At 38.8% G+C, this 18,962-nt stretch overlaps 1 protein-coding gene across 3 annotated transcripts in view; it reads right to left on the reverse strand.

Moving 5' to 3' along the window:
* Positions 1–18,962, reverse strand: part of LOC113067293 (intersectin-1-like) — a 43,717-nt gene that overhangs the window by 16,520 nt on the left and 8,235 nt on the right. For all 3 annotated transcript variants that reach the window (XM_026239828.1, XM_026239710.1, XM_026239754.1), the window contains exons 2-16: positions 18,285–18,348; positions 13,816–13,911; positions 11,055–11,118; positions 9,191–9,351; positions 8,906–9,094; positions 8,754–8,811; positions 7,948–8,057; positions 7,512–7,575; positions 6,956–7,093; positions 6,700–6,809; positions 5,580–5,842; positions 5,351–5,500; positions 4,361–4,501; positions 4,061–4,148; positions 1,570–1,709 (exon numbers count right to left, since the gene is read on the reverse strand). In XM_026239828.1, coding sequence (XP_026095613.1) covers positions 1,570–1,709; positions 4,061–4,148; positions 4,361–4,501; positions 5,351–5,500; positions 5,580–5,842; positions 6,700–6,809; positions 6,956–7,093; positions 7,512–7,575; positions 7,948–8,057; positions 8,754–8,811; positions 8,906–9,094; positions 9,191–9,351; positions 11,055–11,118; positions 13,816–13,911; positions 18,285–18,312 — 1,800 coding nt within the window. In that variant the 5' untranslated portion in view covers positions 18,313–18,348. The remainder of the gene's footprint in view (positions 1–1,569; positions 1,710–4,060; positions 4,149–4,360; positions 4,502–5,350; positions 5,501–5,579; positions 5,843–6,699; positions 6,810–6,955; positions 7,094–7,511; positions 7,576–7,947; positions 8,058–8,753; positions 8,812–8,905; positions 9,095–9,190; positions 9,352–11,054; positions 11,119–13,815; positions 13,912–18,284; positions 18,349–18,962) is intronic.

An 18,962-nucleotide genomic window follows, 5' to 3' on the forward strand; every position in this document is an offset into this window, starting at 1 on the left:
CCAGAACATCCTGGAATATGTACAATAGATGAAGACATACATGACCAGTTTTTTTTGATCTGACACTAACTTGTATGTGGGGTTATTTTTTATTTTGTTCTTGAAATTAAGAAAGAAATTGCACAAATAAGATAAAAGATACAAACAAGGTTTTAAGAAATTACCTATATACTCTATAAAGTCTTCACTGTATGATTTAAATATACTGATCATTATTAAAGACAGCAGCAGGTATATTAGGCTGCTGTAACTTTAAGACCTAATGCACAGATCCAATACGCATTACATTTTCTCCCAACTATTTATATTCACTTAACTGAATATGTTTACAGGACTACTCAGTAAGAGGGGCATGCTGACGTCACTAAGTATTTCACCATTCACGCATGTGTGACAGCCGGCTTTCTTTGAGCGTGTGTCAGTCAGTGCACAGGTACCACATTATCATGAATTATTATTCTTATCATTATTAGGAGTTTTGTAGTATTTTGAGTTTGGTCATCCAAAATGAAAATATGACAAGGGCAGGTAAAAAAACAAACAAAAAAAAACACCCCCTTCCTTATTGTAGAGCCCTGTTGATGTCTTAGTAAAAGGAAGTAGTCAAGACAACACACAACTGGAAGTGTGCTACTCTCACTCCCCTCATACAGGACAACAGAGAGCACAGTGCTGTGAGTAGATGGTAATAGTTTAGTAGTAGTTTTCTGGGGGTTGTCTACCTGTCGCCCCCTCTGCTCTTCGTTAAGTAGCTCCGATTGCAGGTTCTCCATCCTAGCAGTGTGGGTCTGATAGAACAGCCCCAAGGACTGTACCGTCACGAAGGGTAAAGCGGGGTAAAGCACGGTCAAGCCAGAAAAACGAGGGCCAACCAAGCCGTATAAACATGGTGGAGCGAGGGGAGTTGAGAGGGAGTCAGCCAGGATGAAGAGAGGATGAGGATGACAGAGTGAGCAGCAGGCAGATACAGTGAGAGAGGAACAAGAGATTGTGTGACGCAGTGAAAATACTTCTACTTTATCACACACCCTCTTTTCATTATTCTGAAGGCACATTAGGACAAAAATAAGATGTTCTCTTGGTTTTATCACATACACTGGGTGGAAGGTCAATGATGTCTCAAAATACACTCTCTCTTACTTCCTCTTTCATTCACACAAACACAAAAGGGGCCAAAACGAACACTGCTCCAAACTGTCAATGGTGACTTCAGCAAATTTACCAGTTTTTCTTATTAGCCATGAAACTGCTATTTATTGTTTATTGTATATGTATATCATCTAAAGTATTCAGATGATTGTTAAAATGTGTTTTCTTCCATCAGTTATTTGATTACAGAAGTTATTTAATGGACCGAGTAATTTATTTAATTTTATTTACCAAAACCAATTTAATGCAAATGTTGCACAAATGTTCATTTTGGCCCCTTCACACACCCACACACACACAACGCAAAACATAACAGTACAAAAAATTGTCAAGTAACTACAAAACTAACACAACTGAAGCAAATTTATCTCTGTCTGTGTAAGTGTGTGTGTTTGTTTAGGTCTTTCAGGGCTTCAGTACCTTCAGCTGTGTGTTGAAGGCGTCTATCTCCAATAGTTTGGAGCGCGTCTCTTTCTCCACAGCGTCCAGCTGTTCTTTCAGCTGCTGTTTGGTGGATTCCTTCATTTCAATGGCCCTCTGAAGACTAGACAGAGAGTCTCCTACAAAGCAGAAATGATCAGACAACAATTAAAAAGAATTCCTGAGAGATTAAAATCCTTGTGGACCATTCTGCAAATCGATTTATTTTTCACCCTTTTACACTGATTTAAACAAAAGGAAGCTTTAATCATCAAAATGGCCACTAAAACTGCTCTTGATTCAACAGTTTAATGAGCAAAACAAACAGGAATACTGTTCAAATAATGCTCAGTTCACCAATCTGACCATATACTGGTGCTGGTCATATAATCAGAATATCATCAAAGTTGATTTATTTCACTAATTCCATTCAAAAAGTGAAACTTGTATATTATATCCATTCATTACACACAGACTGATATATTTCAAATGTTTATTTCTTTAAATTTTTATGTTTATAACTAAGGAAAATCCCAAATTCAGTATCTCAGAAAATTTTAATATTGTGAAAAGGTTCGATATCGAAGACACCTGGTGCCACACTCTAATCAGCTAATTAACTCAAAACACCTGCAAATGCCTTTAAATGGTCTCTCAGTCTTGTTCTGTAGGCTACACAATCATAGGGAAGATTGCTGACAGTTGTCCAAAAGACGACCATTGACACGTTGCACAAGGAGGGCAAGACACAAAAGGTCATTGCAAAAGAGGCTGGCTGTTCACAGAGCTTGTGTCCAAGCACATTAATAGAGAGGTTAAGGGAAGGAAAAGATGTGGAAAGATAACCGCACCCTGGAGAGGATTGTGAAACAAAACCCATTAAAAAATGTGTGGGAGATTCACAAAGAGTGGACTGCAGCTGGAGTCAGTGCTTCAAGAACCACTACACACAGACGTATGCAAGAGATGGGTTTCAGCGGTCACATTCCTTGTGTCAAGCCACTCTTGAACAACAGACAGCGTCAGAAGCGTCTCGCTTCAAAAAGGACTGGACTGCTGCTGAGTGGTCCAAAGTTATGTTCTCTTATGAAAGTAAATTTTTAATTTATTTTGGATGTCAGGGTCCCAGAGTCTGGAGGAAGAGACCTCAATCCAAGTTGCTTGAGGTGCAGTGTAAAGTTTCCACAGTCAGTGATGGTTTGTGGTGCCATGACTTCTGCTGGTGTTGGTCCACTGTGTTTCCTGAGGTCCAAGGTCAACACAGCCGTATACCAGGAAGTTTTAGAGCACTTCATGCTTCCTGCTGCTGACCAACTTTATGATGATGCAGATTTCATTTTCCAGCAGGACTTGGCACCTGCACACAGTGCCAAAGCTACCAGTACCGGTTTAAGGACCATGGTATCCCTGTTCTTAATTGGCCAGCAAACTCGCCTGACCTTAACCCTATAGAAAATCTATGAGGTATTGTGAAGAGGAAGATGTGATATGCCAGACCCAAGAATGAAGAAGAGCTGAAGGCCACTATCAGAGCAACCTGGGCTCTCATAACACCTGAGCAGTGCCACAGACTGATCGACTCCATGCCACGCTCCATGCATTACAGCAGTAATTCAGGGAAAAAGAGCCGCAACTAAGTATTGAGTGCTGTACATGCTAATACTGTTCATTTTTATACTTTTTATTTGGCCAAGATTTCTAAAAATCCTTTCTTTGTATTGTTCTTAAGTAATATTCAAATTTTCTGAGATACCAAATTTGGGATTTTCCTTAGTTGTCAGTTATAATCATCAAATTAAAATAAATAAACATTTGAAATATATCAGTCTTGTGTGTAATGAATAAATAGAATATACAAATTTCATTTTTTGAATGCAATTGGTGAAATAAATCAACTTTTTGATGATATTCTAATTATATGACCAGCACCTGTAGTTCTTGACTGTTTACCTGCCTCTGCGACTCCAGGTGTTGTTTTTGTGCTCAATCAGCTCATTTGTAAAATTGTTCTTGCAGTACCAAATATAACCAGTCTGCAGCAACTTCTACAGACTACAGTGATTCTAGATCATTGTTGATTTAAATGTTACAAAGGCTTTATGTGGGCGTGTTTAGGGCGAGAACTCCGAACACACCTTGATTGAGTGTCCTGAATTTCAACCGGTTTGCGAAACAAAGACTCATTGGGCTGATCATCAGTTTTAATCCCAGTAATTTTATAGAAACTTTGAAATAATAATGGTAGAAGACAGAACCCATGAACTCCAACATTTAGTTTTTATGATTTATAACACTGACAAAGACACAAGGCACCACAATCAGTACTAAAGGCAGCTGATTACCACTTTAATTAGGAAACCACATAAGATGAGCAGACACCAGCTAATCTGTTGAGATGGACTCTGGTTTGCACCTAAACATCTAGTGTTATAATATCTAATCAGAAAACTAGCCTGGATCTTAAAAGTGGTGTAGAGGAAAGGCTTCTTACTGTGCAGACTGTTCTGCTGAACCTGCTTCAGCTGGTCATTCAGACACTGTTTGTCAGGAATCAACCGACTCAACCACTGCTGAGACTCCTGATAGAGACAAAAGACAGAAACACACCAAATATTTGGATTTCTTTGAAACGCTTATGTACAGAGCAACTTAAAATGTATATCTTATTGTTTATAATTGCACAGAAACGAGATTTATATAGTGTAAAGCACTTGTCTCTGTCCATGAGGGGCTTAAACTCTGTAGGAGGCAAGTGAAGAGAAAGAAGAGAGAAATGAGAAGTAGTGCACACCTGCAGCTGCTGTTGTAGGCTGGTGATCTCAGAAATGCGGAGCTCTCGCATCTTATTGGTGCTCTCGATCTCGTGCCTCTGAGCCGAGAGACGGAAACGAATGTCCTGCAGTTTACCCTCCAACTGTGACTTCTTATCGTTCTAGAAAAGAGCCAAGAAGAACAACAGATGTCAAACTACTAAACTCAGCATCAGATTAACATGGGTTTATTATGCATATGAGCCCCTCAAACAGATTACAATTCTGTTTGGTGCTGCCGATTCCGTGGAGAAATCATGAAAGGCAGCTTTAAAATTAGTCTACATGTCTTTTTTAACTGCCTTATTAATGTGATTATATCTGATGTATGACTAAGCTTACATATTTACATTTTTTAAGGCAAAACACTTCAGAAAAATGTTTATAAATGTTTATAATTTTTTCTTTTAAATAAGTGTTTTTTTGGACTTGTGGACAGAAAATATCCAAAATATACTTTTGTTTGTCTATTTTATTGCACTATTATTTATCTGCATCTGTAGATTAAAATTATAATACATATTTTAAGGCTGTTTGGTCAAAATAAGTTGAATGCATCGAGTCAGAAATCTTTACTTCAGTAGCACTTAAAACCATTCAGTCTTTATACCCATCTATATTCTGAAGGTTTTTACAAAGGGGTTTGTTCATTTATCAATCCCCTGATTTTTTTTTTTTTTTTTACAACATTTTATTCCTAAAAACATGGTTGTATTTTCTGATTCATGTAGTGATAAAAAGAGATATCCAAAATCCCCTCAGTTTATACCTTTAACTTAATTTCAGTTCTAGTAATATATGCAAATGAGTGCATATTTAATTAGCCAAACTTGTCATACCCAAAAAAAAAATTTTTTTACATTTTCTTAATCCAAGGAGGAATTATGGTCATACCTACAAGTTAACATTTTTACCCTATAAAACTGGAGTGTCTTGCCTAGTAACATTAAAGTGTAGAGAAGTGCAAGTACCAGAGCCTCCAGTTCAAACTCAAGTGTCTTCTTGCGTGCTTTGAGCAGGACGATGTTCTCCTGCTCTCGGTTTCTCTGGGTGAGCAGTTCCTGTCTGCGTGTTCTCTCCCACTCTAACTGCCGCTGACGCTCCAGCTCCCGCTTGGCAGCCTTCACACACAACACACGCTCAAGAAGTTACATCTGATGCTGATAATGTTAAACCTGCATTGAGAATGTTTGAACTCACCTCTCTTCTCTCGATCTCCTTGCGTCTCTCCTCCTCCCTCTGTCGCTCCAGCTCTCTCTGTCTCTCCAGTTGTTTGTCCAGCTCCTGCTGTCTGCGTCTCTCATGCTCCAGTCGTTCTCTCTCCTTCCTCTCTTGCTCCTCTTTCTCCAGGGCCGCCAGTCGCTCCTGCTCTTTCCTCTGTTGCTCCAGCAGTGCCTGCCGACGTTTCTCCAGCTCCAGGTTTCCACGCTCAAAGTTCTCTCGTTTCTTATCCTCGAATGTGACTGAGGGGAGGAACAGAAACTATTTTAAGACCGATTTTTACATTTAAAACATAGTAGCAACCTTTTACATCTAGCATGAACGTGTTTTTTGGTGATACACTTGACCATATTAAAAGCCATATGCAACAGTGATTGTGTCGAGATCACTGAAACCAGTTTCAAAGGGCGTCAGGACAGGTTCTGACCATATTCAATGAAAATATTAATGCATTTTGTTAACCATAAACAACTATGGAAGTAGTATGTAATAGGTTGCACTACACGTAAAACATCAACTGTCGTTTTGCCAGGCTGGGCTTTAAACTTTCTGTCATGCTCTACTTTTATCATGTCTTATGATCTGGTCAATTAAAACAACAATATCTCACAAATGATCCCACTGAACTACACAAGCAATTTCTCTTTTTTATCCCCAGACCTTAACTCGCTTTAAAACTTCTTTAACTACTTTTTTCCACTCCTATTGTCTATTAGCATTTTATATAGGGGGTATGTTTCTTAAATACATAAAAGTAACCAGAAACCTGGTATTCTATAAGCCAAAATGAGAAAAAGCACTTTGAATTAGCCATTAATGTTTTTTAAAAATCGGTAAATGGCAGTACATTTATAATTAATGTAGCTTTTGTGGTAATAGGTAAGTGGTGTTTTCCATTTTGTAATGCTAAGTGGTATCAGATCTCTCACAACAAATTGCACTGCAAGATGTAAATGCAAGTTAAAAGATAAAAATGCATTAAATGCAAGCTGCAAAGGGCACCTTTTTCATGTCTATAATTGTCATCTGAGACCACAAATATTTTATCGGAGTCCGATTTGTTAGTGAAACTGATCAGGATGCTCTCTTCTCCTCTGACCTGGAAGTTTTCTCTCTGCCTCTTTTTCCTCCTCCTCCGGCTCATCCTGAGTCCGTTGGTCTGTCGTGTGTACACTGGTCACAGACACTCCACTGCCAGAACGCACTCTCCTACACAAACAGGAAAGAATTAAATCCTATAAATGTAACCATTGCATTGTTAGAATAAAAGTTCTCTTAATTCTAACTTTCGACTAAATTGGCAGATAATTCCAAGGCATGAGAGATTATTGTGTGCCATCAGTGGGGTCACTCACCTGAATGTCGGAGGTATGAGGTCAGGGGGCAATAAAGGGGGAAGAGGCAGATTGGACATGGCCATGTCAATTAAGTGCATGGCCAAAATAAACTCTTCTGCAGTCAACTTTCCATCCTGGTCTATATCTGACAGGTACCTATATTGATAAAACAAATGGATGTTATATGAAGTCAAAACAGCTATTTATCTTGCCTTTCCACATGACACCAGATCACCCAAGATCCGGTGTTAAAGTGCCCCTATAATGCCATGTTGTTTTGGGAGCCTCCTACAATAGGTTTACATGCTTGTAAGGCAAGGCTTTCGTTTTCTCAAAATATGCATTTAATATGCATGAAAGGCAGTATTCAAAAAGGCATAAAAGAGGCATTTTAAACATAGGCAATACAGAAATCCCAAGTTCAGCATGTTAAAAGAAATCAAAACAGCCCTCGGATGTACTCATAACAAAAACCAGATACCAATCCTTTTGTTTACACTGATTCAAATCTCAGAACTTCCAGATTTGTTGAGACAGCATCAAAAAAATGTAAAAGAAAGTGTTGGATCCGCACCAGATAGTTGCCAGCTGGGCATGTGGTAGACTGGACTGCATTAGAATAGTTCTGGCTTGTGGACCTGAAGCAGAAAAGAAAGAGAGGGAGAGAAAACAGAAGTGAAAGAAAGAGTTGCGTATGTATATTGAGTCAGCAACCTCGGTTTCCCCTAAGCTGTACTGAGGAACCACAGTCACTCATCACAAGAGCTTTATCCACTGCAAACACACTGAATTAAAAGCTAGATTCTTACAAAGAAAATATGAATGGAGATAAATGTATATAAAAAATAATATTAAATCAAACTTGAAAATATGAAACTATAATAACCTTGTTAAAATGTACAGCTATGCAGCATTTCAAATTTGATATTTAAATTAGTATTTACAAAATACAAAGTGTTTCACTGCCTGATGTTTATGTCATGTCATGCTTTGAGTGACAGACACCACACCTGTGAGATAACCATTCATCATTTTGTCATGGCTGTTGAAGAGCTGGCGGTACTTGAGCCGCGAGGACTGAGGCACGGCCCAGTCAGTGGGTGGAGGAGCAGCCGGAGCACTAGAGAGACAATGTGTGTGTTTAAGTGGCTATATTATACTCATTTACAAATCCAAAATTTTATTTTAGGGGTCTGCTAGAAAACATTTACATGATTTACAGTTCAAAAACAAGATTTATTTCAAACTGTACGTTGGTACAGCATGCTTTTCACCCTCTGGCTGAAACACTGTTTAAGTTCCTGTCTTTGTGACGTTGCTAAATGATGGAAATAACGGGAGGACTACAAACAAAGCATGTCAGGTAAGTGTTTTTCTGCACACTTAAGAAAAGAAAAAAGCATAACAGAGGGCTCCAGACAAAAAAAAAATTGATTAAGGAGCCATTGGCTTCAATAAGAATTTTTATTTTTTTTATCTGTTGTAGTTTAAGTGGTGTATTTTCACTTTTCACAGTCTCCGTTATTACGATCTCTCTCAAGCTGCACAACTGAGCTGCATTTAGCAAGTGTGCGACAATGCTGCTGTGCTGCTGAGATGAGGACTGTTTGAAACTCTTTTTTCCACTTAAACTTTGATGTGTAATCGCAAAACATCATGTAAATTATGTAGTCGCCAGTGTTGACTTCAGCAAAAAACCTCACTTTCAAACTAGTATTTTTGCTCGACCGTTTTAGTCGCAGTCTAAAGCCCTGCAATTGGTGGATTTTTACATCTATAAAATGTCTGTGAATATAGTGTGCATGTGTGTGCATACCTTGGTGCCTCTACAGAAGGGCCCTTTTGTAGCTTGATACTGGAACGATTGAACGAAGCTGACAGACAGAGACAAACACCCAAAAATGATTGTGCCAAAGTAAACAAACTGTACGAGCTGGTCTGGGTAGTGTGAGCGTGTGTTTACATTACCTGGAACTGAGAATCCACCCATGGGTTGCATCATAGCGGGCGCTCCGTTAGCAAGAGATGGTACCGCTGGGGTCACTGATGCTACCAGTGGTGGAGACACGCCTACTCCTGGCACTCCTGGGGGCAGAGGGGGCAGCGGCATGGGCGGCACTGCCGGCAGGCCTGGCATTGCCCCCATACTGGGCATCCCTTCAGATGCCGATCAAAGATAAATAATTAATTTAATTAGTTAATAATAATTCAATCAGAACATGTCATTCAAGTCATCAGATTGAGTTTTCTTACCAAAAGGGGGCTGTGGGGGTATAGAGAGGGGAGGCTGCTTCATGGAGGTGGGCAGTGAAGGAGGGAGGGGGTGACCCTGCAGCTTCAATTTAATCAGCTTCATTGCGATGGAAAATTCATGCATGTCCATCTTCCCATCGTTGTTCATGTCGGCCAGGGCCCTGCAAAACATGGACAGAGTATCTTGTTCAGTGACAGACAACATGTTAACTATCATTCAGGATTAGCAACCAGTCACACAATCGACACAATAGTCTGAACAATTTTGAAAGTTAAATAATGTAACTAAATAATGTAACCATGCTAAAGTAAGCCACCAGTGATTTAAACAAATGCAAAAAAAACACAAAGTTTGAATAACATGGCATTTTTGGGTTACCATGGTGAATACACAATAAAAACACAAACTTGTTTTAGTGAAGTGATATACAGCGTGCACCGTCCCATTTGCACGTGCAATTAAAGAATGTACACTATGAGCACCGTATAACATCTGACAGGACAGGAAAGTTTGCTTTTCTGAGGTGAGAGACTTTATTTTACACCAAGTTACGAAAATAACGATGAAATAACGACACTGACAATAAGCCTGACAATATCTGAAACTGTATCTGTCTTTCAAAATGAAAGTCTCGCATCAGAAAAACATTTCAAATTAGGTTTTTAGTTACTGATGCCATTTCTTTGATTGTACACTCCGCGTCTCACTCAGGATAGTCTTGCGGCCAACCAGTTGAGAAACACCGCATTGAGGTGTTCAGCCCTAATTTTATCCGTATTGTTATGGTGGTTATCAGTACCAGTTACAAGGTAAAAGGCAGATTTTGTGAGTAGACTGGTATATTAACATATTATTTAAAGGGAAAATCGGATGCAAAACTAACTTTTACATGGTATTTGCATATAAAAGTGTTTTAGCAGTGTGTAGACACAACCGTCCTACAATGACAAAATCCATTAATTACTATTTGTATCCCCCCGAAAATTAAACGGTCTCAATTATCAAGCAGCTTTGATTTTCTGAGCAGTATGACATCATATTGCTCAAGACCCACCCACGGCCGTTGAAGGGCTGTCCCATATTAGCATATTCCCACCCTCAGCCAGCTGTACGTTGTCAGCCAATTTCTCTGCACTCAAGCTGCTGTAGTGACAACGATGTATTGTAAGTGATGCACTTGTTTTGTAGTTGGATGTAAAAGTGAACATAAGTGTCTTAATTTTCTCCGGTCATCAGAGCCAATGAGGACGCAGTGGACTAGTTTTGTTTTTGAAGATAAAGCGCCACCGAATATACCTAAATTTGTTTATGTCTGAGCAAATCTGTTTTCTGAATGAGGGACAATGCAAGGCAGGTTTTTCGATAAAGTATGAACTCAAGGATGGATCAGTACCCACTGTTAGTGATTCAGCTGCACCCCCAGAAGAAGTCTCAAATTTTATATTTTTTATGATAAATTGCAAATAGCCTTTCCTCTTCCATGGAAGAGAGAGGCGGGGTTAGCAGAGCTCATTAGCATTTAAAGTTACATGCACCATAATGGGTCACTGTAAACAGAGATGTTTACAAGGTAAACAGGGTGTTGTTTTACACAACCATTTAGGAATGACACAAATCCAAATGTACACAACCAATTAGGAAATATACAGGACTCTGGCAATACTGGAAACACTGGCATCAGTATTTCTTTTTTTGTTTTCAATGAAAACAGATGCAAGTTTTTTTATTTTTTTTACTCCAAATGTAATGGATTTTTAAATGTTTTTTTTTTTTTTTAAGTGTACGTTAATTAGTGAACAGAAGCACATATTGGATTAAAATGAAAGTAGTGGTCTGGATTATAATTGAATGCGTGTTGTGTACCATATCTGGGCGAGGATGGGGGCTGGCAAACCTGACAGCAGAAAGAAATTTCTTGCCTGGTCACCTAAAGAGAGAGAAAAGGGGGAGGAAATTAATATGCATAAATGTATAAATATACACATGGTATGACAGATACAAACAAAACAGAACAGTTTATGTCTCCACAACTCAAAATGAATGTGTCATTCAAAGACTTATGACATTAAAATGATGTAATTGTTTTCAGTATGCTAGCAAATCAGTGATAACATAATTAAGAGTTACATAAACCATCTTGTCAACGAACATGCACAGGGTTTATTGACTGCACTTGGTGACATTGAGATTCAGTGTGCTCCTATGCTATCTAACCTATCAAAACGATTTCCTTCTGTTATGACGGCCTATACTGATAAATACAGTTTTTCTTCTTTTTTTTTCACTTTTTTTTTTAACTGATTATAATGACTGATTATACCACAATCTTAGACCAGTGTCAACTAATAATGCCACAGCAGACCAGATAAGTTATACTGCCCTTTTACAACCTACCACAAAACACACAAAGCAATGAGAGATGTGAGTTTGTACCTCTGCCATGTTAAAAGAAAAAAAAAAACACTTATTGACCTTTTCACCTTCCTCTAAACACTTTTCATCTTGATAAAAGGTAGCTATCTTCCTCTGCGCGCACACAAAGAATGCCTTTATACCCTCAGTGCCAAAAACAGCCTTCCTCTCCATGCCTGCCTGACTGTGAGCCACTCACTGCTTCAGCCGTCCTTCAGTCAACAGAAAGAGGCTCTTTCATATCCACTGCTCAACAGGAAACCCACAAGTACCATCTCTTCAGGAGATGTCCAAAGTCCAGCTGGGACAAGAGGGTTTTACTGTTTGTATCTTGTGATTTTGATTAGCCCTTTGGAAGTTAATTTCACATCTATCTATGATCATACAATAACATCATGAAATGTTTTTGTGCACTTTTCTTTCAATGTAATGTATGGAAACTTTAGCTAGTTCCAGAATCATCTTCAGACTGGCAAAATATCTGCAAAGAGAGTTCAGGGAGAAAGATGGCTTTCTATAACAGGAACTAACATGTCAAAGCTTTAACTAAAGATTAGAATCCAACACCATCAGCAAAGATGACAGAGAAATGACTCTTTCTATGTCACATGGGAATCAGCATGCCACATCCTGATTGGTTTCCTTCTGTATTTTTCTCAGTTATTCTATTAACATAACATGCAGTCATCTCACAACTGAAACGTTCACTGCATGTTTACAGGGAATCAGAATCTGAATTCTAAAAATATCTGCATTGAGCAAACGTTTACACAAGTATTAGATGTTTGCTTTTCTGACTAATGTAGAGGTGGGACGGTTTTACTGCAAGTAAGTGGCAAAGCCAGAGTTTGTCTGTTTTGGTGGAGGAGGTGCTGAGACTGACAATAACACTTATCAGACTGTGTTTCTTAATTAACACAGTATGAGTAAGACAGATGTGACCACACAAGTAAATATCCATCCATTCACAGGAAATGATATGGTTTTCATAAACTGTCACGAAGAATATCCATGGCATTTTTTGTTAGCATGCGGGATTTGTTTGAAAAACAGCATGTTGGGAAAGAGGTGTCTACTAGGGGTGTCCATGGTTAACCGGTTAACCGATTAACCGTTAAAAATTGTGTAACCGAGTGAAACATTTAGCTCGGTTAAGTGACGTCAATGGCGTGCATTGAATTTAGTTGTAATACATTTTTGCACCACCAGAGACCGCCAGAGCGCTCCCAGACATTTGTAATGTCCACAAGAAGAAGTCATTTTTCTAATATGAAGCGGGCTAATACGAGTGACGGGGCAAAATGCAAGTATTGCAATACAGTGCTTAGATATACTTTAAGTACAACCTCGTTGTTGTAATCTCAACAGCCAACACCCGGGCATCATTAGACCGGTCAGGACACACTGGATGCGTGGCGAAAGCATCTCAGCTGCGTGGCGTGTCTGTTTTTAATTCGGTTCCCATGTTAACAGGTTAGAGCTTGCCGACTGCCTGCGTGAGACGCGCGGCTCAGGCGCAGCTCGACGCGTGCATGCTAGAAATAGAACCGACGCCTTGTTGGAAGCGTTTCCAGGCAAAGTATAATAGGAAAATATGTTTATATGTCATTTTGTACAAAAATACATATTAATTCATGACATTTTGATATTTGAAAGTCTATAGGTTGACATAAATTCAGATATAAATGTAATTTAAACAAATAAATAAATAATTATCGATTTTCAAATATTGTACGTGTCAAACATAGTCATAGTCATAGCCTTAGCGAGGCGGCCGCGGAGTCTGCTTGTTACCTTTTGCCTTATACATTTTAGGCTTATTCTCAAATTCAGATTGTGTTAATGGGCGGCATTATTAGGCAGTTTTAATAGGACAATTTGACCGGAGAGATTAAATTTTGTCGGACATTGCTTTTTTTTTTCGGCCAATGTCCGGAAATTACTATGGTTATGGTTACTATGGCACACTATGGTTAACCGAGTATTAACCGCTAAGGGCCTCGGTTAACGGTTAATGAAAAACTTGAGAACGTGCAGCCCTAGTGTCTACTTTTCTTTTTCAGATTTTACTTTCAGTTTATGTTTTGATTCTTTTGAGTCTTTGATTCCTACAGAGAAATAACAGGCCTAAAATGTCTGAGCATTTTAGCAAACATCAGCACTAAAGAGCGTTCTGTACTTTTCTCCAATCAAGAAAACCATTGGTGATTACCTGTAATGAAGCCAGCAGGTGTGGGTGTCAGACTGTGGAACTGCTGGTCATGTTTGGCTCTCTCATCAACAGATATTACCCATGTATCCGACCCCCCTAAAGAGAGAGAGAGAGAGAGAGAGAGAGAGAGAGAGAGAGAGAGAGAGAGAGAGAGAGAGAGAGAGAGAGAGATCAGATGAACAGCAGCACTTTAACCTGCTAACATTTTTTATCAAATGGTCAGAACACGCTGCAGATAAATCAACTCTTACTGACGTTTGATTTAGGGTTGGGTGAGGTCTACCAAATTGGCATTGGACGATGTCTACAGTGAAACATCGCGATGGATGACAACATTGGGGTTGGGGTGAATTTTCGCCATCAGAAGTGTCTGAAAACGTCAGGCTTGCAGCCCGATTTTTGTGGCCGCACCTACAATCCGCGTTAGAGATGTGAATTTTCAATAATTTCCATGATCGATCATTGTTTAAATTAACGATAAATTCACCAATTAATTGTTAACCTTAATGCTGCAAAATGCGTCTATTGCAGCAGCACATTCGCCGGCATACTAGGAGGTGCAAAAGTGCAAATGTTTCCATATGTGCAATGTATTTGAATGTTAAACAATTATTTATAATGTAAACTAGACTTGTACTTTACACAGATTCGCAAATAGATGGAAAAGATCATCCTCTTCATGGAGCAAAAACATCCTTGGCATAACAGAGTGGATCGGTATATATTGGTCTATTTGACCATCGTAACCCCTTTTATATGTTTGGTTGACTGTATTTTATTTGATAATGAACAGACTGCGATGTAAGTTTGAATTGCTAGAATATGTGCGTGCGATGCAACGAACGATTGAACAGCTGAGACCTTCTAAAAAATATAATTACTCCTTTTTGGAGTAAGATATAATTCACAAAATTGTTTACTTTCATTTGTACACACAATAAAAACAGAAGATTTGTGCTCTTGTAAAATAAAGCAAACAGTTGTCATCCTTTCCGTGAACTTGTTTATGGAGCGCCGCCACACTTCTGTTTTAAATTCGTTATCTTAATTATTAGGGGCCAAGCACCGAAGGTGCGTAGGCACCTATTGTTTTCGTTGGCGTTATTATTATTCTTCTTCTTCTTCTTCTTCCGCCGCAAGTCTATGGCAGCCCATAGAACCGTTTGCGGGAAAGTTGTATAATTTGGCACACTGATAGAGGACAGTCCCAACATTAACTATAGCAAATTTGAAGCCTCTAACTCCTACTCTCTAGCGCCACCACTTGTCCAAACTTTCAATGTTTGTATGCTAATAACTTTTGAACCGTAAGCCAGAAAATGGAAATTCTTTTTTCCTCTGAATCCTTGGCTCAGGCCAAGTCGAATGAACCCTAAAATTCAAAAATCGCAAGGTTTAGTTTTTTCGCTATTTTCAATTATTCGAAAAACCTACTTTTTCGAACTCGTCCTAGACGGTTAGTCCAATTGCCACGAAAATTGGCTCAGATCATCTTCAGACCATGCTGGCAAAAAGTTATGGAATTCAAGTTGATTCGTCCAACTGTTGTCGAATGACACGTAAACAAATTTGACGAAAAGCACGCAAACATGCACGTGAGGCTATATCCCGGCAACGGTTTGTCATATTGAGACCAAACTTGGCGTGTGTTATAACAAGCATGAACTGAGACTACCTGCTGTGTTTCGACACAGCGCCACCTAGTGGTCAGGAGATATGAAAAATGCATATTTTGGCTTATAACTACTGAATGGTTTGGCCAAAAATCACACAACTGGTCTCTTTAGATTCAGTGAGTCATGTCGAGTCGAATGATATCCAATTTTCCTGTGTCGGCCATTTTAGGCGTCGGCCATTTTGAATTATGATTTAAAATGCTGTATTTTTTGAACGCAGCATCGTATCGTTTCGCAAATAATTACAAAAATATTCGGCTCCATGCCCTGAAGGTACTCAAAAAGTTTGGTGGCAGCGCCACCTTGTGGCCAATAGTTATAATGAAATATCACATAAACGCTAATAACTTTTGAATAAATTAGTCTATTAAAATTAAAATGGTCTCGCTATATTCTGTGGGTCATGCCGAGAGTATTGATACCAATAATGTGAAAATTGGCCTTACTTCCTGTCCGCCATTTTGCTTAATGTTGAAAACCTACTTTTTCGAACTCCTCCTAGACCGTTGCTCAGATTTTCACCAAATTTGACGTGAATCATCTTCAGACCATGCTGGCAAAAAGTTATGGATTTTGTGTCGATATACGTAACGGTTCTCATTTAGCGCATCAACGAATTTGCTGGAAGGGTGCCAAAATGCATTTGAGGCTGTATCTCTGCAACACTTTGACATATTTGCACCAAACTTTGTATGTGTCATCGCCACCTCACACTGACCATGCCACATAAATTTGGTAACAGCGCCACCTATTGGTCAAGAGTAATAAACCATTCATTATCCATGAGTAATTACACTTTTTAAAATGCTAATAACTTTTTAGTCCATTAGCCTATTGCAACGAAACTGGGCTCAAAATATTCCCTGGCTTATGCCGATAACATAGATACCAAATATGCCAGTGTTTACTGAAGTTCCGGTCCACCATTTTGATTTATGTGGAAAACCTACTTTTTCGAACTCCTCATGAACCGTATGTCCAATTTTCACCAAATTCGAATCAGATGATCTTCAGACTATGTTGACACAAAGTTATGGATTTTGTGTCGATAGACAAAACCGTTTTCGCATACCAAAGCGACGAAGTTGAAACACAATGACAAAATGACACTTGAGGCTGCATCTCTGGAATGCTGTGGCATATTAACACCAAACTTTGTGTGTGTCATTGAAAAGTCAAACAGAGTACACCAAATTGATTTCATAACAGTGCCACCTATTGGTCAAACTTTATAAGCCAAGTAATCATGCTACTAGAGGTGGTATTATGATTTTTTTTTTGCCATTTCAATTACAATAATTCCAAAATTACTGTTATTGCTCATTAATGTATTTGGTGTGATGCTTCATGCCATGCTTAGCTCCTACATTTGCCGTTGGAGTGCTTGGCCCCGTAATTGCTGCTTGCAGCTATATTTCAAGTTGTTATTTTTATTTAAAGTCTATTACTTTAATAGGCTGTACATTTTCCTTAAAGCATCCCATTTTGTTCAAGGGCTTGAAAACCTGTGCCTAGGCTAGTTAGGTCCATGCAGAAACTTGTGATCAATGCTTTTATAGTTGTGGCATTACCGTTTAATGACATCACTGAATGCTCCGGGAAAACATATTGTCAGTGTTGGTTACAGCGCCTTTTAATTGCGGTTTTGAATCCAGCAATTATTTATTTACAAATAAAGCTCTGATTATGAAAAATGTAGTATAAAAGCTTTGATTATTAGGGGAATAGAAGGTTGGCTGGAAAATGTTACATCGTGACCATGCTTTTGGATAGCATTCAAGCCATTTACGCAGCTTTGTTCTAGTTTGCCAGTTGGTCACGAATTTCCAAAGATTCAATAATATTTAGGTATTGTTAAAACAATCTTCACAATGTCATATTTAGCTACCTGTGCCCTTCAGCAAGTAGAAAATATACAGAAAATTATCAAAAACTGAATTCTAAATTAAATATAGATGAATCCTTAAAGCTACAAAAGTTATTGATTTAATCTCTTTTCTTTTGTTCTTTGATTAACAGACATTGCAGCAGCTGGTTATTGGGTTATTTTGTCTGCTTTAAGAGCTGCTGCTGCTGAACATGATGCAGATCTGACAGGCATCGTATTTTCTCACAACTCTTTACCTTTTCTGACCCACATCTGATCTCATCTGACCACAGTTCACGGTTGTTCTACTGAAGCACCCTTTCCGCACTCGTTTGAAGTTGGAGTGCGCATCTGAAAAGTTTTCTGTTCGATGTGGTCGAAAAGACGTTCTGTGTCTAAATAAACGCAATTCTTGTCAAGAAAAAAAGAGACAGAAGCAGCAGTTGTGAGTAAGATGGCAGACCCTAGCTCCACCCCTGCGTTATTTGCATTAAATTTCTGAAACGCATTAAACTGATCAAATTAATTGCATAACACGCTAATTTTGACAGCACTAATTATATTACGTTTACACTTCATTAGATTCTTATTAAGGATTATCAATTATTATCGATTAATGTTACAGTTGTAGATAATATCACGATAAAAATATTATATTCGATAACGCAAAGCATTTGAATGTTTTTTAAGATTCCTCTGTATATAAATATGCCACATTAAATTGTAAGGGAAAACAGAAAATTAAACACATAAGTTTGCAAATGGCTGAACAAAAGTGATAGCAGTTGCATGAGGGCATTTCTCTTCTATTCATTGATTCTTTTAGACATTCACTGACTCACTTGAATTCATTCTCTCTGTCAAACACACACGGCACTCCATGCACATCCACCCAGCCTCCATCACACAAACACACATCGACTCACCTCCGAAGGGCGAGGGAAACTGAGCCATGGTTCAGTCTGTCAGCTACTGTCCAGCCAAAAACTCCTGCAAAACAACACAAAGAAACTTTGAGCTTCCATTCTTACACTCATTCACTCACTCCTTCATTACCCTGAAACACAAAATCACTCTCGGCAGGGACAAAGAGGAAGAGACATATAAGTGAATCACTTCTGACCTACAGAAAGCTTCCTGAGTTTCCTAGAGGAAGGATAAAACAAAGAACTCCCACCTTCTCACTTAAAGGGGTGGTTGATTGCAATTTCACAGTTTGTAATGTTGCTGTTTGAGCATAAATATCTGCAAAGTTGCAGTGCTGAACGTTCAATGCTAATGGAGATATCATCTTTTAAAATTCTGGCAGTTTAATGCCTACAAAAAACAGCTGGTAAGGGACTACAATGAGCTTCTTCCCGGGTCCATTACGTCACAAACCCAGATAAACCTGCACCCGGGAAAATGCAAACAAAGAGGGCGAGGCCATGTTTGTGCTGCTTTAGAGAAAGGGAAGAGAAGACTAGGGATGCACGTAAAAATCTGTTCATATATGAATTGCTATCCTGTCTTCTAACGATTCTAATGGATTTACAAGTTTCAACACCAATGTCCTAAAGCAGCAGTTCTCAATCATGTTCCTGAGGTTGCCTTGCTCTGCAAGG

Source organism: Carassius auratus, chromosome 1 (genome assembly GCF_003368295.1).
Source record: "Carassius auratus strain Wakin chromosome 1, ASM336829v1, whole genome shotgun sequence".
Taxonomy (NCBI): Eukaryota; Metazoa; Chordata; class Actinopteri; order Cypriniformes; family Cyprinidae; genus Carassius; species Carassius auratus.